At 58.3% G+C, this 16,686-nt stretch overlaps 2 protein-coding genes across 4 annotated transcripts in view; both read left to right on the forward strand.

Moving 5' to 3' along the window:
* LOC142496764 (phospholipase A2 homolog otoconin-22-like) overlaps nt 1-16,686 on the forward strand; it is a 399,541-nt gene that overhangs the window by 331,928 nt on the left and 50,927 nt on the right.
* The window catches only part of SCNN1D (sodium channel epithelial 1 subunit delta), a 54,393-nt gene that overhangs the window by 13,218 nt on the left and 24,489 nt on the right, over nt 1-16,686 (forward strand). For all 3 annotated transcript variants that reach the window (XR_012802104.1, XM_075603660.1, XM_075603659.1), the window contains 3 exons: nt 113-374; nt 14,609-14,796; nt 15,905-16,008. Coding sequence is in view for 2 of the 3 variants with exons in the window: in XM_075603660.1 (XP_075459775.1) it covers nt 113-374; nt 14,609-14,796; nt 15,905-16,008 (554 nt within the window). In the remaining variant the exon portion in view is untranslated. The remainder of the gene's footprint in view (nt 1-112; nt 375-14,608; nt 14,797-15,904; nt 16,009-16,686) is intronic.

Raw genomic sequence — 16,686 nt, forward strand, 5'->3', positions numbered from 1 at the left:
CAGATATTGACCCCATTTAGTACGATATTCTGATTATTTGAATACAGAAGTGCTGAGGCTGAACACTGCTTGATCACACACTTGCAGACAGATGCTTGTTCTTTCTTCCTAGGTTTGCGGAGGTGAATGAGTATATCAAACAATTGGACCAGATTGCCCATGAAACTCTTTCCTCCTTGTACGAGTACAATGCATTCAACACAACACAAAGGGACCTAGAGGTAATTGATCTAGAAAATATCCTGGATAACTTGGCGAGCCAAATCAATGAAAGTTTCCGCTTGGACCAGAGGCTCAGGTTGCTGAAGTTGCAAGAGGATGGTTTGGCGCCAGCTATCCTTGGGCAGAAGAAATTCAAAGTGGGGTTTAAGCTGGTAAGAATCAGTGTGGCATTCTCTCTGTTGGCTGTTTATTTCCTTTTTATGAAGGCCACCATTTCTTTAGCTTAATCTAATCAGGAAAAACAATTTCCACAAAGGATGAAGGTGTTAATGCATTGTGGTCTGTCTATGCCACTTGCACTACTACTGGAGTGTGCCCATTTTGATCACTCAGTAGCTGCGTTAGCAGGACAATGGTGGCATAGCACAGGGGTGCTCAACTCCAGTCTTCAAGCACCTCCCCCCTCCCCCCCAACAGGTCAGGTTTTCAGGATATCTCTGCTTCTCCACAGGTGGCTTGATCAGACCCAGTTTCAGCCCAGGAGCTCAATCATTTCCTGCTTCTGCACAGGTGGCTCAATCAGAGGCTCAGTCTCAGTAAGTCAACGACTGAGCCTCTGACTGTGCCACCTGTGCTGATGCTGGGATATCCTGAAAACCTGACCTGTTGTGGGGGGGGGGGGGGGCTTGAGGACTAGAGTGGAGCACCCATGGCATAGCATATTGACCAATGCAATTATTAGGCTACAGGAGTGCAGGAACAATGTCTTTCGGCAAGGGTGGTGCACATGTGAAATCAGTAACATGCATACATTACCATAATGTAATATATAAACCCAGGGGAACTACAACCCCTGGACAATGTTTGAACTGGGGCGCTCCCTAAATAGTCTGGCTTTAAAAATATTACAACGCCTTAACTATATTAAAAATAATAAAAATATATGAATGTGAAGTTGTGTTCGTGGTGTAAAAGAGTATATGAAATATATACCGGCCCTTTTGTTGGGTTTGTGGTTGCCGTTTGACCTTGAAGAAGGGAACCCCGTGTCCTTCTTAACGTGGCAGTGGTAGTGTAAAGATGGTCAGCGCAAACCTCGTGGACCTCAGGATGTTTGATGGAACCGGATGCAATTGAATAAAAGAGGAATAAAAGAGGAATAAAAACACAATATTAGTGCATCATATCCACATGTGTGGGGGATGTGGGGAAGGGGTGGGGGGGAGTGGGGGATGTGGGGAAGGGGTGGGGGGAGGGGGGGATAGAACTACAACCCCTCCAAACTCCGGTCACACCTCCAGTTCCAATGCTAGGGTGCATTTAGGGGGAAACGAAAAAACAAATGTGATCAGTGAATTCAATCTCAAGGCCTCTTTTTAATGTGGTCAATTTGTCGATGCAAAGTTAAAGTCAAGTAAAAAGAAGTTGACACATTGTTAACTGTCTTATTAGCATCCTGCTATGTTGACTACTGAGTAGAGAGAGAGAGAGAGAGTTAGACTGTCATAAACATCTGAATCATACGTTTGTCAAAGACCAGTCCTGACATGGTGCCTATTAGGGAAATATCTTTCCTTAATTGAGGTAAGATTATAGCCTCGGCTCCCGCTACGTGACATGTACTACACGTGCGAGACTTATTTGTTGAGCATTTAGAAGTAACTGTGACATCATATGGTATCAGTTCATGATGATGATGAGGATGATTCCTCTTGCAGGGACATTTAAATCACCTTCATTGTCAAACGGGTGCAAGTTGTTTAATGATTATTATTGTTTATTTGTTGGTGTGTGTGGGGAGGGGGCCTGTGCTGGTGTGTGGGGAGGGGGCCTGTGCTGGTGTGTGGGGAGGGGGCCTGTGCTGGTGTGTGCTGATAAGGGACTGCACTGGTGTGTGGAGATGGGGGCTTGTGCTGGTGCGTGGGTAGGGGGCTTGTGCTGGTGTGTGGGGAGGGGGCTTGTGCTGGTGTGTGGGTAGGGGGCTTGTGCTGGTGTGTGGGTAGGGGGCTTGTGCTGGTGTGTGGGTAGGGGGCTTGCGCTGGTGTGTGGGGAGGGGGCCTGCGCTGGTGTGTGGGGAGGGGGCCTGCGCTGGTGTGTGGGGAGGGGGCCTGTGCTGGTGTATGGGGCTGGAGGCCTGCGCTGGTGTGTGGGGAGGGGGCCTGTGCTGGTGTGTGGGGAGGGGGCCTGTGCTGGTGTGTGGGGACGGGGGCCTGTGCTGGTGTGTGGGGTGGGGGCCTGCGCTGGTGTGTGGGGAGGGGGCCTGCGCTGGTGTGTGGGGACGGGGCCTGCGCTGGTGTGTGGGGAGGGGGCCTGTGCTGGTGTGTGGGGAGGGGGCCTGCGCTGGTGTGTGGGGAGGGGGCCTGTGCTGGTGTGTGGGGAGGGGGTCTGTGCTGGTGTGTGGGGACGGGGCCTGCGCTGGTGTGTGGGGAGGGGGCCTGTGCTGGTGTGTGGGGAGGGGGCCTGTGCTGGTGTGTGGGGACGGGGCCTGCGCTGGTGTGTGGGGAGGGGGCCTGTGCTGGTGTGTGGGGAGGGGGTCTGCGCTGGTGTGTGGGGAGGGGGCCTGCGCTGGTGTGTGGGGAGGGGGCCTGCGCTGGTGTGCGGGGAGGGGGCCTGCGCTGCTGTGTGGGGACGGGGGCCTGTGCTGGTGTGTGGGGAGGGGGCCTGCGCTGGTGTGTGGGGACGGGGCCTGTGCTGGTGTGTGGGGAAGGGGTCTGTGCTGGTGTGTGGGGAGGGGGCCTGCGCTGGTGTGTGGGGAAGGGGGCCTGTGCTGGTGTGTGGGGACGGGGGCCTGTGCTGGTGTGTGGGGAGGGGGCCTGCGCTGGTGTGTGGGGACGGGGCCTGTGCTGGTGTGTGGGGAGGGGGCCTGCGCTGGTGTGTGGGGAGGGGGCATGTGCTGGTGTGTGGGGAGGGGGCCTGTGCTGGTGTGTGGGGAGGGGGCCTGCGCTGGTGTGTGGGGACGGGGGCCTGTGCTGGTGTGTGGGGACGGGGCCTGTGCTGGTGTGTGGGGACGGGGCCTGTGCTGGTGTGTGGGGAGGGGGCCTGTGCTTGTGTATGGGGATAGAGGCCTGTGCTGGTGTATGGGGCTGGAGGCCTGTGCTAGTGTGTGGGGAGGGGGCCTGTGCTGGTGTGTGGGGAGGGGGCCTGCGCTGGTGTGCGGGGAGGGGGCCTGCGCTGCTGTGTGGGGACGGGGGCCTGTGCTGGTGTGTGGGGAGGGGGCCTGCGCTGGTGTGTGGGGACGGGGCCTGTGCTGGTGTGTGGGGAAGGGGTCTGTGCTGGTGTGTGGGGAGGGGGCCTGCGCTGGTGTGTGGGGAAGGGGGCCTGTGCTGGTGTGTGGGGACGGTGGCCTGTGCTGGTGTGTGGGGAGGGGGCCTGCGCTGGTGTGTGGGGACGGGGCCTGTGCTGGTGTGTGGGGAGGGGGCCTGCGCTGGTGTGTGGGGAGGGGGCATGTGCTGGTGTGTGGGGAGGGGGCCTGTGCTGGTGTGTGGGGAGGGGGCCTGCGCTGGTGTGTGGGGACGGGGGCCTGTGCTGGTGTGTGGGGACGGGGCCTGTGCTGGTGTGTGGGGACGGGGCCTGTGCTGGTGTGTGGGGAGGGGGCCTGTGCTTGTGTATGGGGATAGAGGCCTGTGCTGGTGTATGGGGCTGGAGGCCTGTGCTGGTGTGTGGGGAGGGGGCCTGTGCTGGTGTGTGGGGAGGGGGCCTGTGCTGGTGTGTGGGGATAGAGGCCTGTGCTGGTGTATGGGGCTGGAGGCCTGTGCTGGTGTGTGGGGAGGGGGCCTGTGCTGGTGTGTGGGGAGGGGGCCTGCGCTGGTGTGTGGGGAGGGGGCCTTCGCTGGTGTGTGGAGATGGGGGCCTGTGCTGGTGTGTGCTGATAAGGGACTGCACTGGTGTGTGGAGATGGGGGCTTGTGCTGGTGTGTGGGTAGGGGGCTTGTGCTGGTGTGTGGGGAGGGGGCTTGTGCTGGTGTGTGGGTAGGGGGCTTGTGCTGGTGTGTGGGTAGGGGGCTTGTGCTGGTGTGTGGGGAGGGGGCCTGCGCTGGTGTGTGGGGAGGGGGCCTGCGCTGGTGTGTGGGGAGGGGGCCTGTGCTGGTGTATGGGGCTGGAGGCCTGCGCTGGTGTGTGGGGAGGGGGCCTGTGCTGGTGTGTGGGGAGGGGGCCTGTGCTGGTGTGTGGGGACGGGGGCCTGTGCTGGTGTGTGGGGTGGGGGCCTGCGCTGGTGTGTGGGGAGGGGGCCTGCGCTGGTGTGTGGGGACGGGGCCTGCGCTGGTGTGTGGGGAGGGGGCCTGTGCTGGTGTGTGGGGAGGGGGCCTGCGCTGGTGTGTGGGGAGGGGGCCTGTGCTGGTGTGTGGGGAGGGGGCCTGTGCTGGTGTGTGGGGACGGGGCCTGCGCTGGTGTGTGGGGAGGGGGCCTGTGCTGGTGTGTGGGGAGGGGGTCTGCGCTGGTGTGTGGGGAGGGGGCCTGCGCTGGTGTGTGGGGAGGGGGCCTGCGCTGGTGTGCGGGGAGGGGGCCTGCGCTGCTGTGTGGGGACGGGGGCCTGTGCTGGTGTGTGGGGAGGGGGCCTGCGCTGGTGTGTGGGGACGGGGCCTGTGCTGGTGTGTGGGGAGGGGGTCTGTGCTGGTGTGTGGGGAGGGGGCCTGCGCTGGTGTGTGGGGACGGGGGCCTGTGCTGGTGTGTGGGGAGGGGGCCTGCGCTGGTGTGTGGGGACGGGGCCTGTGCTGGTGTGTGGGGAGGGGGCCTGCGCTGGTGTGTGGGGAGGGGGCCTGCGCTGGTGTATGGGGATAGAGGCCTGTGCTGGTGTATGGGGAGGGGGCCTGTGCTGGTGTGTGGGGAGGGGGCCTGTGCTGGTGTGTGGGGACGGGGCCTGTGCTGGTGTGTGGGGAGGGGGCCTGTGCTGGTGTGTGGGGAGGGGGCCTGCGCTGGTGTGTGGGGACGGGGGCCTGTGCTGGTGTGTGGGGACGGGGCCTGTGCTGGTGTGTGGGGACGGGGCCTGTGCTGGTGTGTCGGGAGGGGGCCTGTGCTGGTGTATGGGGATAGAGGCCTGTGCTGGTGTATGGGGCTGGAGGCCTGTGCTGGTGTGTGGGGAGGGGGCCTGTGCTGGTGTGTGGGGAGGGGGCCTGTGCTGGTGTGTGGGGATAGAGGCCTGTGCTGGTGTATGGGGCTGGAGGCCTGTGCTGGTGTGTGGGGAGGGGGTCTGTGCTGGTGTGTGGGGAGGGGGCCTGCGCTGGTGTGTGGGGAGGGGGCTGTGCTGGTGTGTGGGGAGGGGGCCTGCGCTGGTGTGTGGGGAGGGGGGCCTGTGCTGGTGTGTGGGGACGGGGGCCTGTGCTGGTGTGTGGGGAGGGGGCCTGTGCTGGTGTGTGGGGAGGGGGCCTGCACTGGTGTGTGGGGAGGGGGTCTGTGCTGGTGTGTGGGGAGGGGGCCTGTGCTGGTGTGTGGGGAGGGGGCCTGCGCTGGTGTGTGGGGAGGGGGCCTTCGCTGGTGTGTGGAGATGGGGGCCTGCGCTGGTGTGGGGAGGGGGGCCTGCGCTGGTGTGGGGAGGGGGCCTGTGCTGGTGTGTGGGGAGGGGGCCTGTGCTGGTGTGTAGGGAGGGGGCCTGTGCTAGTGTGTGGGGAGGGGGCCTGTGCTGGTGTGTTGGGAGGGGGCCTGTGCTGGTGTGTGGGCCTGCGCTGATGTGTGGGGAGGGGGCCTGTGCTGGTGTATGGGGACAGAGGCCTGTGCTGGTGTGTGGGGAGGGGGTCTGTGCTGGTATGTGGGGAGTGGGCCTGCGCTGGTGTGTGGGGAGTGGGCCTGCGCTGGTGTGTGGGGAGTTGGCCTGTGCTGGTGTGTGGGGTCGGGGGCCTGCGCTGGTGTGTGTGGGGAGGGGGCCTGCGCTGGTGTGTGGGGACGGGGCCTGCGCTGGTGTGCGGGGAGGGGGCCTGCGCTGGTGTGCGGGGAGGGGGCCTGCGCTGGTGTGTGGGGAGTGGGCCTGCGCTGGTGTGTGGGGACAGGGCCTGCGCTGGTGTGCGGGGAGGGGGCCTGTGCTGGTGTGTTGGGAGTGGGCCTGCGCTGGTGTATGGGGACGGGGGCCTGCGCTGGTGTGTGTGGGGAGGGGGCCTGCGCTGGTGTGTGGGGACGGGGGCCTGCGCTGGTGTGTGAGGAGGGGACCTGCGCTGGTGTGTGGGGAGGGGGCCTGTGCTGGTGTGTGGGGACGGGGTCTGTGCTGGTGTGTGGGGACGGGGGCCTGTGCTGGTGTGTGGGGAAGGGGCCTTTGCTGGTGTGTGGGGAGGGGGCCTGTGCTGGTGTGTGGGGAGGGGGCCTGTGCTGGTGTGTGGGGAGGGGGCCTGTGCTGGTGTGTGGGGAGGGGGCCTGTGCTGGTGTGTGGGGAGGGGGCCTGTGCTGGTGTGTGGGGACGGGGCCTGCGCTGGTGTGTGGGGAGGGGGCCTGTGCTGGTGTGTGGGGAGGGGACCTGCGCTAGTGTGTGGGGAGGGGGCCTGTGCTGGTGTGTGGGGAGGGGACCTGCGCTGGTGTGTGGGGAGGGGGCCTGCGCTAGTGTGTGGGGAGGGGACCTGCGCTGGTGTGTGGGGACGGGGCCTGCGCTGGTGTGTGGGGAGGCGGTCTGTGCTTGTGTGTGGGGACGGGGCCTGTGCTGGTTTGTGGGCCTGCGCTGGTGTGTGGGCCTGCGCTGGTGTGTGGGCCTGCGCTGGTGTGTGGGGAGGGGGCCTGTGCTGGTGTGTGGGGAGGGGGCCTGTGCTGGTGTGTGGGGACGGGGGCCTGTGCTGGTGTATGGGGATAGAGGCCTGTGCTGGTGTGTGGGGAGGGGGCCTGTGCTGGTGTGTGGGGAGGGGGCCTGTGCTGGTGTATGGGGATAGAGGCCTGTGCTGGTGTGTGGGGAGGGGGCCTGCGCTGGTGTGTGGGGAGGGGGCTGTGCTGGTGTGTGGGGACGGGGTCTGCGCTGGTGTGTGGGGATAGAGGCCTGTGCTGGTGTGTGGGGAGGGGGCCTGTGCTGGTGTGTGGGGAGGGGGCCTGTGCTGGTGTATGGGGATAGAGGCCTGTGCTGGTGTGTGGGGAGGGGGCCTGCGCTGGTGTGTGGGGAGGGGGCTGTGCTGGTGTGTGGGGACGGGGTCTGCGCTGGTGTGTGGGGAGGGGGCCTGTGCTGGTGTGTGGGGACAGGGGCCTGTGCTGGTGTGTGGGGAGGGGGCCTGTGCTGGTGTGTGGGGAGGGGGCCTGTGCTGGTGTGTAGGGAGGGGGCCTGTGCTGGTGTGTAGGGAGGGGGCCTGTGCTAGTGTGTGGGGAGGGGTCCTGTGCTGGTGTGTGGGGAGGGGGCCTGTGCTGGTGTGTTGGGAGGGGGCCTGTGCTGGTGTGTTGGGAGGGGGCCTGTGCTGGTGTGTGGGCCTGCGCTGATGTGTGGGGAGGGGGCCTGTGCTGGTGTGTGGGGAGGGGGCCTGTGCTGGTGTGTGGGCCTGCGCTGGTGTGTGGGGACAGAGGCCTGTGCTGGTGTGTGGGGAGGGGGCCTGCGCTGGTGTGTGGGGAGGGGGCCTGCGCTGGTGTGTGGGCCTGCGCTGGTGTGTGGGCCTGCGCTGGTGTGTGGGGAGGGGGCCTGTGCTGGTGTGTGGGGAGGGGGCCTGTGCTGGTGTGTGGGGAGGGGGTCTGCGCTGGTGTATGGGGACGGGGCCTGCGCTGGTGTGTGGGGAGGGGGCCTGCGCTAGTGTGTGGGGAGGGGACCTGCGCTGGTGTGTGGGGAGGGGGTCTGTGCTGGTGTGTGGGGAGGGGGCCTGTGCTGGTGTGTGGGGAGGGGGCCTGTGCTGGTGTATGGGGATGAGGGACTGCACTGGTGTGTGGAGATGGGGGCTTGTGCTTGTGTGTGGGGACGGGGGCCTGTGCTGGTTTGTGGGGACAGGGGGCTGTGCTGGTGTGTGGGCCTGCGCTGGTGTGTGGGGAGGGGGCCTGTGCTGGTGTATGGGGATAGAGGCCTGTGCTGGTGTGTGGGGAGGGGGCCTGCGCTGGTGTGTGGGGAGGGGGCTGTGCTGGTGTGTGGGGACGGGGTCTGCGCTGGTGTGTGGGGAGGGGGTCTGTGCTGGTGTGTGGGGACGGGGTCTGTGCTGGTGTGTGGGGAGTGGGCCTGTGCTGGTGTGTGGGGACAGGGGCCTGTGCTGGTGTGTGGGGACAGGGGCCTGTGCTGGTGTGTGGGGACAGGGGCCTGTGCTGGTGTGTGGGGAGGGGGCCTGCGCTGGTGTGTGGGGAGGGGGCCTGTGCTGGTGTGTAGGGAGGGGGCCTGTGCTGGTGTGTAGGGAGGGGGCCTGTGCTAGTGTGTGGGGAGGGGTCCTGTGCTGGTGTGTGGGGAGGGGGCCTGTGCTGGTGTGTTGGGAGGGGACCTGTGCTGGTGTGTGGGCCTGCGCTGATGTGTGGGGAGGGGGCCTGTGCTGGTGTATGGGGACAGAGGCCTGTGCTGGTGTGTGGGGAGGGGGTCTGTGCTGGTGTGTGGGGAGGGGGCCTGCGCTGGTGTGTGGGGAGTGGGCCTGCGCTGGTGTGTGGGGAGTGGGCCTGCGCTGGTGTGTGGGGTCGGGGGCCTGCGCTGGTGTGTGGGGAGGGGGTCTGTGCTGGTGTGCGGGGTGGGGGCCTGTGCTGGTGTGTGGGGAGTGAGCCTGCGCTGGTGTATGGGGATGGGGGCCTGCGCTGGTGTGTGTGGGGAGGGGGCCTGCGCTGGTGTGTGGGGACGGGGGCCTGCGCTGGTGTGTGAGGAGGGGACCTGCGCTGGTGTGTGGGGACGGGGCCTGCGCTGGTGTGTGGGGAGGGGGCCTGTGCTGGTGTGTGGGGAGGGGGCCTGTGCTGGTGTGTGGGGACGGGGTCTGTGCTGGTGTGCGGGGAGGGGGCCTTTGCTGGTGTGTGGGGAGGGGGCCTGTGCTGGTGTGTGGGTAGGGGGCCTGTGCTGGTGTGTGTGTAGGGGGCCTGTGCTGGTGTGTGGGGAGGGGGCCTTTGCTGGTGTGTGGGGAGGGGGTCTGTGCTGGTTTGCGGGGAGGGGGCCTGTGCTGGTGTGTGGGGAGGGGGCCTGCGCTGGTGTATGGGGACGGGGCCTGCGCTGGTGTGTGGGGAGGGGGCCTGTGCTGGGGTGTGGGGAGGGGACCTGCGCTGGTGTGTGGGGAGGGGGCCTGCGCTGGTGTGTGGGGAGGGGGCCTGCGCTGGTGTGTGGGGAGGGGACCTGCGCTGGTGTGTGGGGACGGGGCCTGCGCTGGTGTGTGGGGAGGGGGTCTGTGCTGGTGTGCGGGGAGGGGGCCTGTGCTGGTGTGCGGGTAGGGGGCCTGTGCTGGTGTGTGGGGAGGGGGCCTGCGCTGGTGTATGGGGACGGGGCCTGCGCTGATGTGTGGGGAGGGGGCCTGTGCTGGTGTGTGGGGAGAGGGCCTGCGCTGGTGTGTGGGGACGGGGGCCTGCGCTGGTGTGTGGGGAGGGGGCCTGCGCTGGTGTGTGGGGAGGGGGCCTGTGCTGGTGTGTGAGGAGGGGACCAGCGCTGGGTTGTGGGGACGGGGCCTGTGCTGGTGTGTGGGGAGGGGGCCTGCGCTGGTGTGTGGGGAGGGGGCCTGCGCTGGTGTGTGGGGAGGGGGTCTGCGCTGGTGTGTGGGGAGGGGGCCTGTGCTGGTGTGTGGGGAGGGGGTCTGCACTGGTGTGTGGGGAGGGGGTCTGCGCTGGTGTGTGGGGAGGGGGCCTGTGCTGGTGTGTGGGGAGGGGGCCTGTGCTGGTGTGTGGGGAGGGGGCCTGCGCTGGTGTGTGGGGTGGGAGCCTGCGCTGGTGTGTGGGGAGGTGGCCTGTGCTGGTGTGTGGGGAGGGGGCCTGCACTGGTGTGTGGGGAGGGGGCCTGTGCTGGTGTGTGGGGAGGGGGCCTGTGCTGGTGTGTGGAGAGGGGGTCTGTGCTGGTGTGTGGGGACGGGGCTGTGATGGTAAAGGGTTAACCAGTCTCTCAATAAAGGTTTAGCTCATGAATGGTTAACCCTGAGCCGTGTATATGGGTTCAAGAGGGTTAGCTCTTGAGCCAAGTAACAATGTATCTTTTAAATGCATTACCTGTAATAAATATATTTTTTGTGTTTTTATCTTTCTGGGCAGGTCAGAGAGCAGGGATTGCTGGGGCAGGTCAGAGAGCAGGGATTGCTGGGGCAGGTTAGAGAGCAGGGATTGCTGGGGCAGGTCAGAGAGCAGGGATTGCTGGGGCAGGTTAGAGAGCAGGGATTGCTGGGGCAGGTCAGAGAGCAGGGATTGCTTGGGCAGGTCAGAGAGCAGGGATTGCTGGGGCAGGTCAGAGAGCAGGGATTGCTGGGGCAGGTCAGAGAGCAGGGATTGTTGGGGCAGGTCAGAGAGCAGGGATTGCTGGGGCAGGTCAGAGAGCAGGGATTGCTGGGGCAGGTCAGAGAGCAGGGATTGCTAGGGCTTGAGTTATCAAGGGGGATTTTGCGGATTAATTGTTGTCAGAATGTGCCTAGGTAGTCAGGATCCAGAGTTGCTGGATACCCCCAAAATGAACCTGGGAATCATGCCTGATTCTCGGATACATGTAGGCACATTGTCCCGGTAATATTTCCCCTTGAAAACGTTTGCGCGACTAGGGTTCCCTGCTTCAGCAGAGCCAGAAAGGTAAATGAGGCACAGGGATGAAAAGTGTTCCTGTAGCTGCGGGGATCCCTAGGTAACATAGGGGTATCCTATTGAGTGCCACGTAGCCCAGAACCAGTATTGGGTTCATGGGTATCCCCAACCATAGATAAGGTTGTTGGGGGACTCACAGAGTCCAGCTAAGTCCTATAGATAGTGTTTGGGGTATATAGGGTGATAGGAATACAAAGTACACTTTTCTATTCTATTCCCCATACCCAGGGCTTAGGGATGTATTAAAGGTTTATTTTATAAATACATGTAATGTAATGAAGTGTTGTGTTATGCACTGTAAGTTAGTGGGCTTTCAAAACCGATGTCCCAGAGACTGCCAGGGCTACCAAGTTAGGCGCCAGTAAGTCTGGGAGACATCAGAGTTCAAAGCAGCCAGAGGTGTGAGAAGCAAATGGACAGCAGGAAAAGGCTGAGCACCCAAGTTTGGTCGGTCAGTTGTTCTGTCAGACTTGGAGGAGCCAGTCACCGCGGGTGGCATTGAGAGAACCAGGGACAGAGGTGCCAAGTTGCACATGCCCCTTGGTTCATTCAGATTTGCTGCTAACCCTGTTTTTTCTACCAGCTTGTCTCTGATTGGCAGCTGAGAAAGTACTCACGCTTCTGATGGGGCTGTAGTATTTTGTGAATGGAGTCAGAAATACTATAAGAATCCACGCACCCATCAGTCTCCAGCAAGAAAGAGGGCGTGCTTTTCAAAAGCGCTCTTGCGCGAATAGCACTGGTTTCAGCAAAATCTGCCCTGAATATTTTCAAAGTCCTGCTTTTTGCAACCAGGTCCTACAGAGGAGAACGTAGCGGTGGCGTCTGGAATTTCATGCCGATTTGAGTTCAAGGACATTTCGACTAAGTCCCAGTCAGGGGAAAATCCTTATTTAGAATTCCCTGCACCTAGGAGAGTCTAGTTTTTTACCCCAGTTCCCAAGCAAGTAAGTGTGTCTTTTTGCCTGTATTTTGTGTTCCACTGGGTGTATGCCTTTTCATGCGAATAAATCTACAATTTATTTCACTTACCTGTTTTGCTCGATGAATGATCCTGGTAAAAAGGTGTAAACTGCCTGGTCTCCCGTGACAAGCTTATTTACTGGTGGCAGTGGCGGGATCATTGAGCTTTATGTTTTGAAATCCTGAGGGGTCTTCTAACATAAAGAGAAACTTGTAGATTGCGAGCTCTCAAAACAAGTAGTGACTTACACATGTTGCACAAAGCAGAAAAAGCCCAGGTTCTCTCTGTCACTTAGTTTAGTGCCTCCGGGTGAAGATGGACAGCAGGTCAGGTCATTATCGGACCTGGGACCATTCACGGATTGTAACCCGGTGTGAGGAATATGGACTACCAGCTGCCGGCGGGCAAAAGCAGTGCTGGGGGAGGATCTTGAGAGACATGAAGCGACCATAGCTTCACCTGAGGTGTGCATAACGTCGCCTGTGGATAGAGGGGCATCCACTTCAGTTGGGGGACAGGAGGCTTGTCCACCCCTGGAAGTGGAGGAGGAGGAGGAGAGCGGGGATGATGAGGAAGCAGATGGTGAGCATGATGCCGGGAGTGGAGCCCTGGTAGCCCCAGTGTCTTGCAGTCTCCCGGAGACAGGGATCACCTCACTCCTCGCCAATTGGGGAGTGGAAATTACCTTTGAGCAGCAGTTGCAGCTAATGGCCGCCTCTCAAGTGCTACAGCCCCCAAGACCCCAGTGGACTTCTACCCAGCCTCCCCAGCCAAAGGTTTCATCCTACAGCTTTGCCAAGTATGTGGATTGCACGGACAAGATCGACGAATTTCTCAAAGCATTCGAAGATCAGTGTCGCCGGTTCCGTATACCAGAACGGGACTGGGTTTTGCGGTTGTCACCGCTAATGACTGCGGTAGCCCTGGAGACCTTCCAGGCAATCCCATCAATGGACATCGATGACTACGGGCATGTTAAGGCTTTGTTACTCACTCAGTATGTCCTCACACCAGAGGCATACCGTGGCATGTTCAGGTCAGGAGAAAAGACTGCCAAGGAGACCTACGTGTGCTTTTCGTCTAGACAGATTCACCAGGGCACTCGGTGGGTGGAGGGAAGTGATGCCACCAAGTATTACAGTTTACTGGACTTGATGTTTAAAGAACAATTTCTCCAGAGTTGTCCAACTCAGGTGCAAGATTGGGTCTTGGACTGAAAGCCAGCGACTTGCCACACTGCAGCCACCCTGGCTGATGAATACATCACCAGCTGTGCCCTCTCAGGCAAAAAAAGTGTCTACCCACCATGGTGCCAGTCCGGCTCGGGCACCCAAGGAAATTCCAGTGTCCCCCAGGGTAAGCCCACAGCACCTGCAGGGGAGCGTACATCCCAGTTTTGAAATTCCTGATTATTCCACTGGTTTGTGAGCATAACTATTGAAGATTACTCTTATTTATCCTGGTTGGTTTTGATATACTACTCCAGGGGGGCGCAAACATTTTTCCTGCGCCCCCCTGCCGGCGGTCACCTCACCTCCGCACCCCCCCTCACCCCCACTTACCTCGGCTCCGGCGTTGGCTCTGGCGTCATTATGTTACGTTGCCATAGCATTGTGCCGTCACATGACCTTGCAGCATCATAGGATCCTGCGTTGCCATGGCGACGCGTGTGGAGCCAAGGTAAGTAAAGGTTTACAGAGGCCCTGCAGCTCCCCTGGCACTTAATTTAAGTGCCTTCGGGAAGCGCGCGGGGCCTCTGTAAACCGCGCGCCACCCGCAGGCAGACTCGCGCCACCCAATTTGCGCACCTCTGTACTACTATATGTCAATGTCTCCCTCTCTCCCTGGTACCTGTCCTCCGTTCCCCCTGGTTTTTGGACTTTGGCTGATTTGGACATCGGAACATATCTTGTTCAGGGTTAGAGTGGAGGAGTATATATTCATTTATTTGTATTCACTTTGACACTTGAATGCACGTAGTGTGTTGATACAATTGATTTTTTTGTTCTGTTATATGACACACTGTGTCACTTGCTTGGTTGTTTTCACTTATTGACCCATCCATATTTGTTGCACATGAATCCTGTACTAGGACTCACATTTGTATCACTTATCACATTCATGTTTGAGCTCCACCTTTGATCTTTTGTGCACTGAAGCAGGGATATCCTGAAAACCTGACCTGTTTGAGGGGGAGGGGGGAGGGAACTTGAGGACTAAAGATATGATTGATGAGGTAGTTCGTAGGTGTAGAAGATTCTCTCTCTATCTTGAAGATAAGGTGTGTCACCTTAGTCAATAAGTTCATGGATCAAATGCTTTGTTCCAGTATTTATTCAGAGACAGATACAGCGTCACAGCGTCACAGCGTCATCCTTTACAGACATCACAGCAGGCGTTTTAGCAAGTTATGAATGGAGAATTAGTCAGTCTATGTTCCAAGTAATTCTGATTTCAACATACACAGGATTGCCTTTATATACCAATATTTCAGGATATCTGGACAAGATCCATGCATAAATACGTGTTTAACTTCATGGTCACGTCCTATTAGTGCCTCGCTCTTGTTCTTGACCTTTGCTCTGTTTTCAGAACATGGCATTTTTCCATTTACCACCTGTCTCCCAATCTCCAACATGTGTCTTCTAAATGTAGTATCTATTCTTCACTATTTAGCCTTGGGCTGTAATAGTGCCCACCTGCATGCTTCCCCGCATCCACTAATATAATACATGTGTGTAGACAGAAACAATATGCCTGTGTGTATACAGATAAAATGGTGTCTCTCTTACTTTATCAAGATTTGGCATCTGTAGTTGGCATCATCCCATCTTCAAGCACCCCTGGCCTAACCAATGTATGCTGTGCTTGCTTCCAGTGTAAATCGTCCGGTGAAGATTGCTTCTACAAATCTTTCTGGTCGGGAGTGGATGCCCTCCATGAATGGTACAGGTTTCACTTCGTGAATATCATGTCCAAAGTCCCCCTGGTCATGAAAATCCCAGGGCTGGATATCAAGAGCTTCATTTTTTCTTGTGTTTTTAATGGGAAGAACTGCGATAAAAGGTTTGTTTCTTAATTAGTTTTTTTAAGCCGCACATTTACCATTGTAGTTGCTGAATGATTGTTGTACAGATAGGTTTCACAGGTGAATAAAATTCCCGTTCCAAGCAGGGAGAGGGGTCACAGCTGAAAGATGTGATTTCACATTCCCTGGGGGCTACTTATTAAAAAAAGGTGGTCCTCACCGACATCCCGGTCTCTGACGGATGCTGTATCTGGTGCCGCTACTGCAGTCCGCCGGACGCATTATCCAACGCCGGAACCGCTTTTCCGAGGGTCACCGCCACCGATTAACATGGGACCCGCAATCCGACAGTCCATTAACCGACAGCGCTTAGCGGGACGCATTCCGTCAGAAAAGCAAGGACCGCCTGTATATGGAAAACAAAAGAACGGAGCCTGCGCTCCTACCAATTTGGGCTAAAACTATACTAGTGACGTTTACATTTAGAGCCAAAGTCTGTGTAACTAAGGAGTCATTTGGTTGCATCTTTTGATCAAAACATGATTCAAGCCGCCAACCTACCGTATGTATGTATGTCTTTGTTTATATATGATATGTATTATATACTCAGCGCTTTGCACAGAGACAAAACAGTACAGGGAATTATAGTGCAATTAGTGCAACAAAGTCATGCAATAGGAAAGAAAATATAACAAGCTAGAATGGACCGCTCACCTATTATGTTTCTAATATATAGTATTACAGAACTAAAATGTAAGGTGCATAAGGGACAAATATGAGATGTATCTAGATGTCATCCGAGAGGATCTGAAGTTCCCCAAAGGCTGCACTCAATACATTAAGGAAATAGCTTTCTGTGGGTGGGTTTACTGGCTATGCACCTTAACCCAGGCTGTGCTCAAACCTGTGAAATGCAGCAAGCATAAGCTTTAGGGGACCATGTTATATAGATTTGAAGCAAAAGGTGGCACTGCGTGCTCATTTCCATGTCACTTCCCAGAATCCCTTGCTGCAGTGGGAGCACTGTGTACTGGCTGATAATGGTGAAAGGCGTGGTTGCAGACCTGTCTAAGACATGTGAATGAGCACACAGTAATATTTCCATTTGCTATATATATTATATAATCCATAACCTTTTTCCTGCAGGGAATATTCTCAATTCCATCACCCAATCTATGGAAACTGCTTCACATTCAACAGCCAGGGGAAGGAGAGCTTTTGGAACGCGTCCAGGCCTGGGAAGCAGTATGGTAAGGTGCTTCGATGGAGGGAGGGTGCAAAGTTCCTTTGACAGAGTTTTGAGGTCCAAAATTAAAGAGCTGAGCAGGACAGACGAAGAACTGTGTATTAGTTAGGGCAGGTGAGCAAGGGAGTAACAGGGGATGTGTTAGGAGTGACCACTCTACCTTTAGATAGGAAGATATGTAGAAAAAGTTCTGATTTTAATCCTCTTTTTTTTTTTAAAGAAGAAAATCTGTGGTATGGGTGACAGAGAGAAAGAGTACAGGCATACCCTGCATTAACATACGCAACGGGTCCAGAGCATGTATGTAAAGCGAAAATGTACTTAAAGTGAAGCACTCCCTTTTTTCCACTTATCGATGCATGTTCTGTACTGCAATCGTCATATACGTGCATAACTGATGTAAATAACGCATGTGTAACAGGCTCTATAGTCTCCCCGCTTGCGCACAGCTGCGGTACAGGTAGGGAGCCGGTATTGCTGTTCAGGACGTGCTGACAGGCGCATGCGCGAGCTGCCATTTGCCTGTTGGGCGATTATGTCCTTACTCGTGAGTGTCCTTAAACCGGGGTATGCCTGTATAGAGAATGTAGATCAGATTCACTCCTTCCTGGCTTGGAGCCATGAGGGAGGAAAGAAAAGTAATGTGTTGGCAGAGGTTTATAAACCGCTTCTTCCTATGAAA

This window comes from Ascaphus truei, chromosome 6 (assembly GCF_040206685.1).
Source record: "Ascaphus truei isolate aAscTru1 chromosome 6, aAscTru1.hap1, whole genome shotgun sequence".
In the NCBI taxonomy this organism is placed as follows: Eukaryota; Metazoa; Chordata; class Amphibia; order Anura; family Ascaphidae; genus Ascaphus; species Ascaphus truei.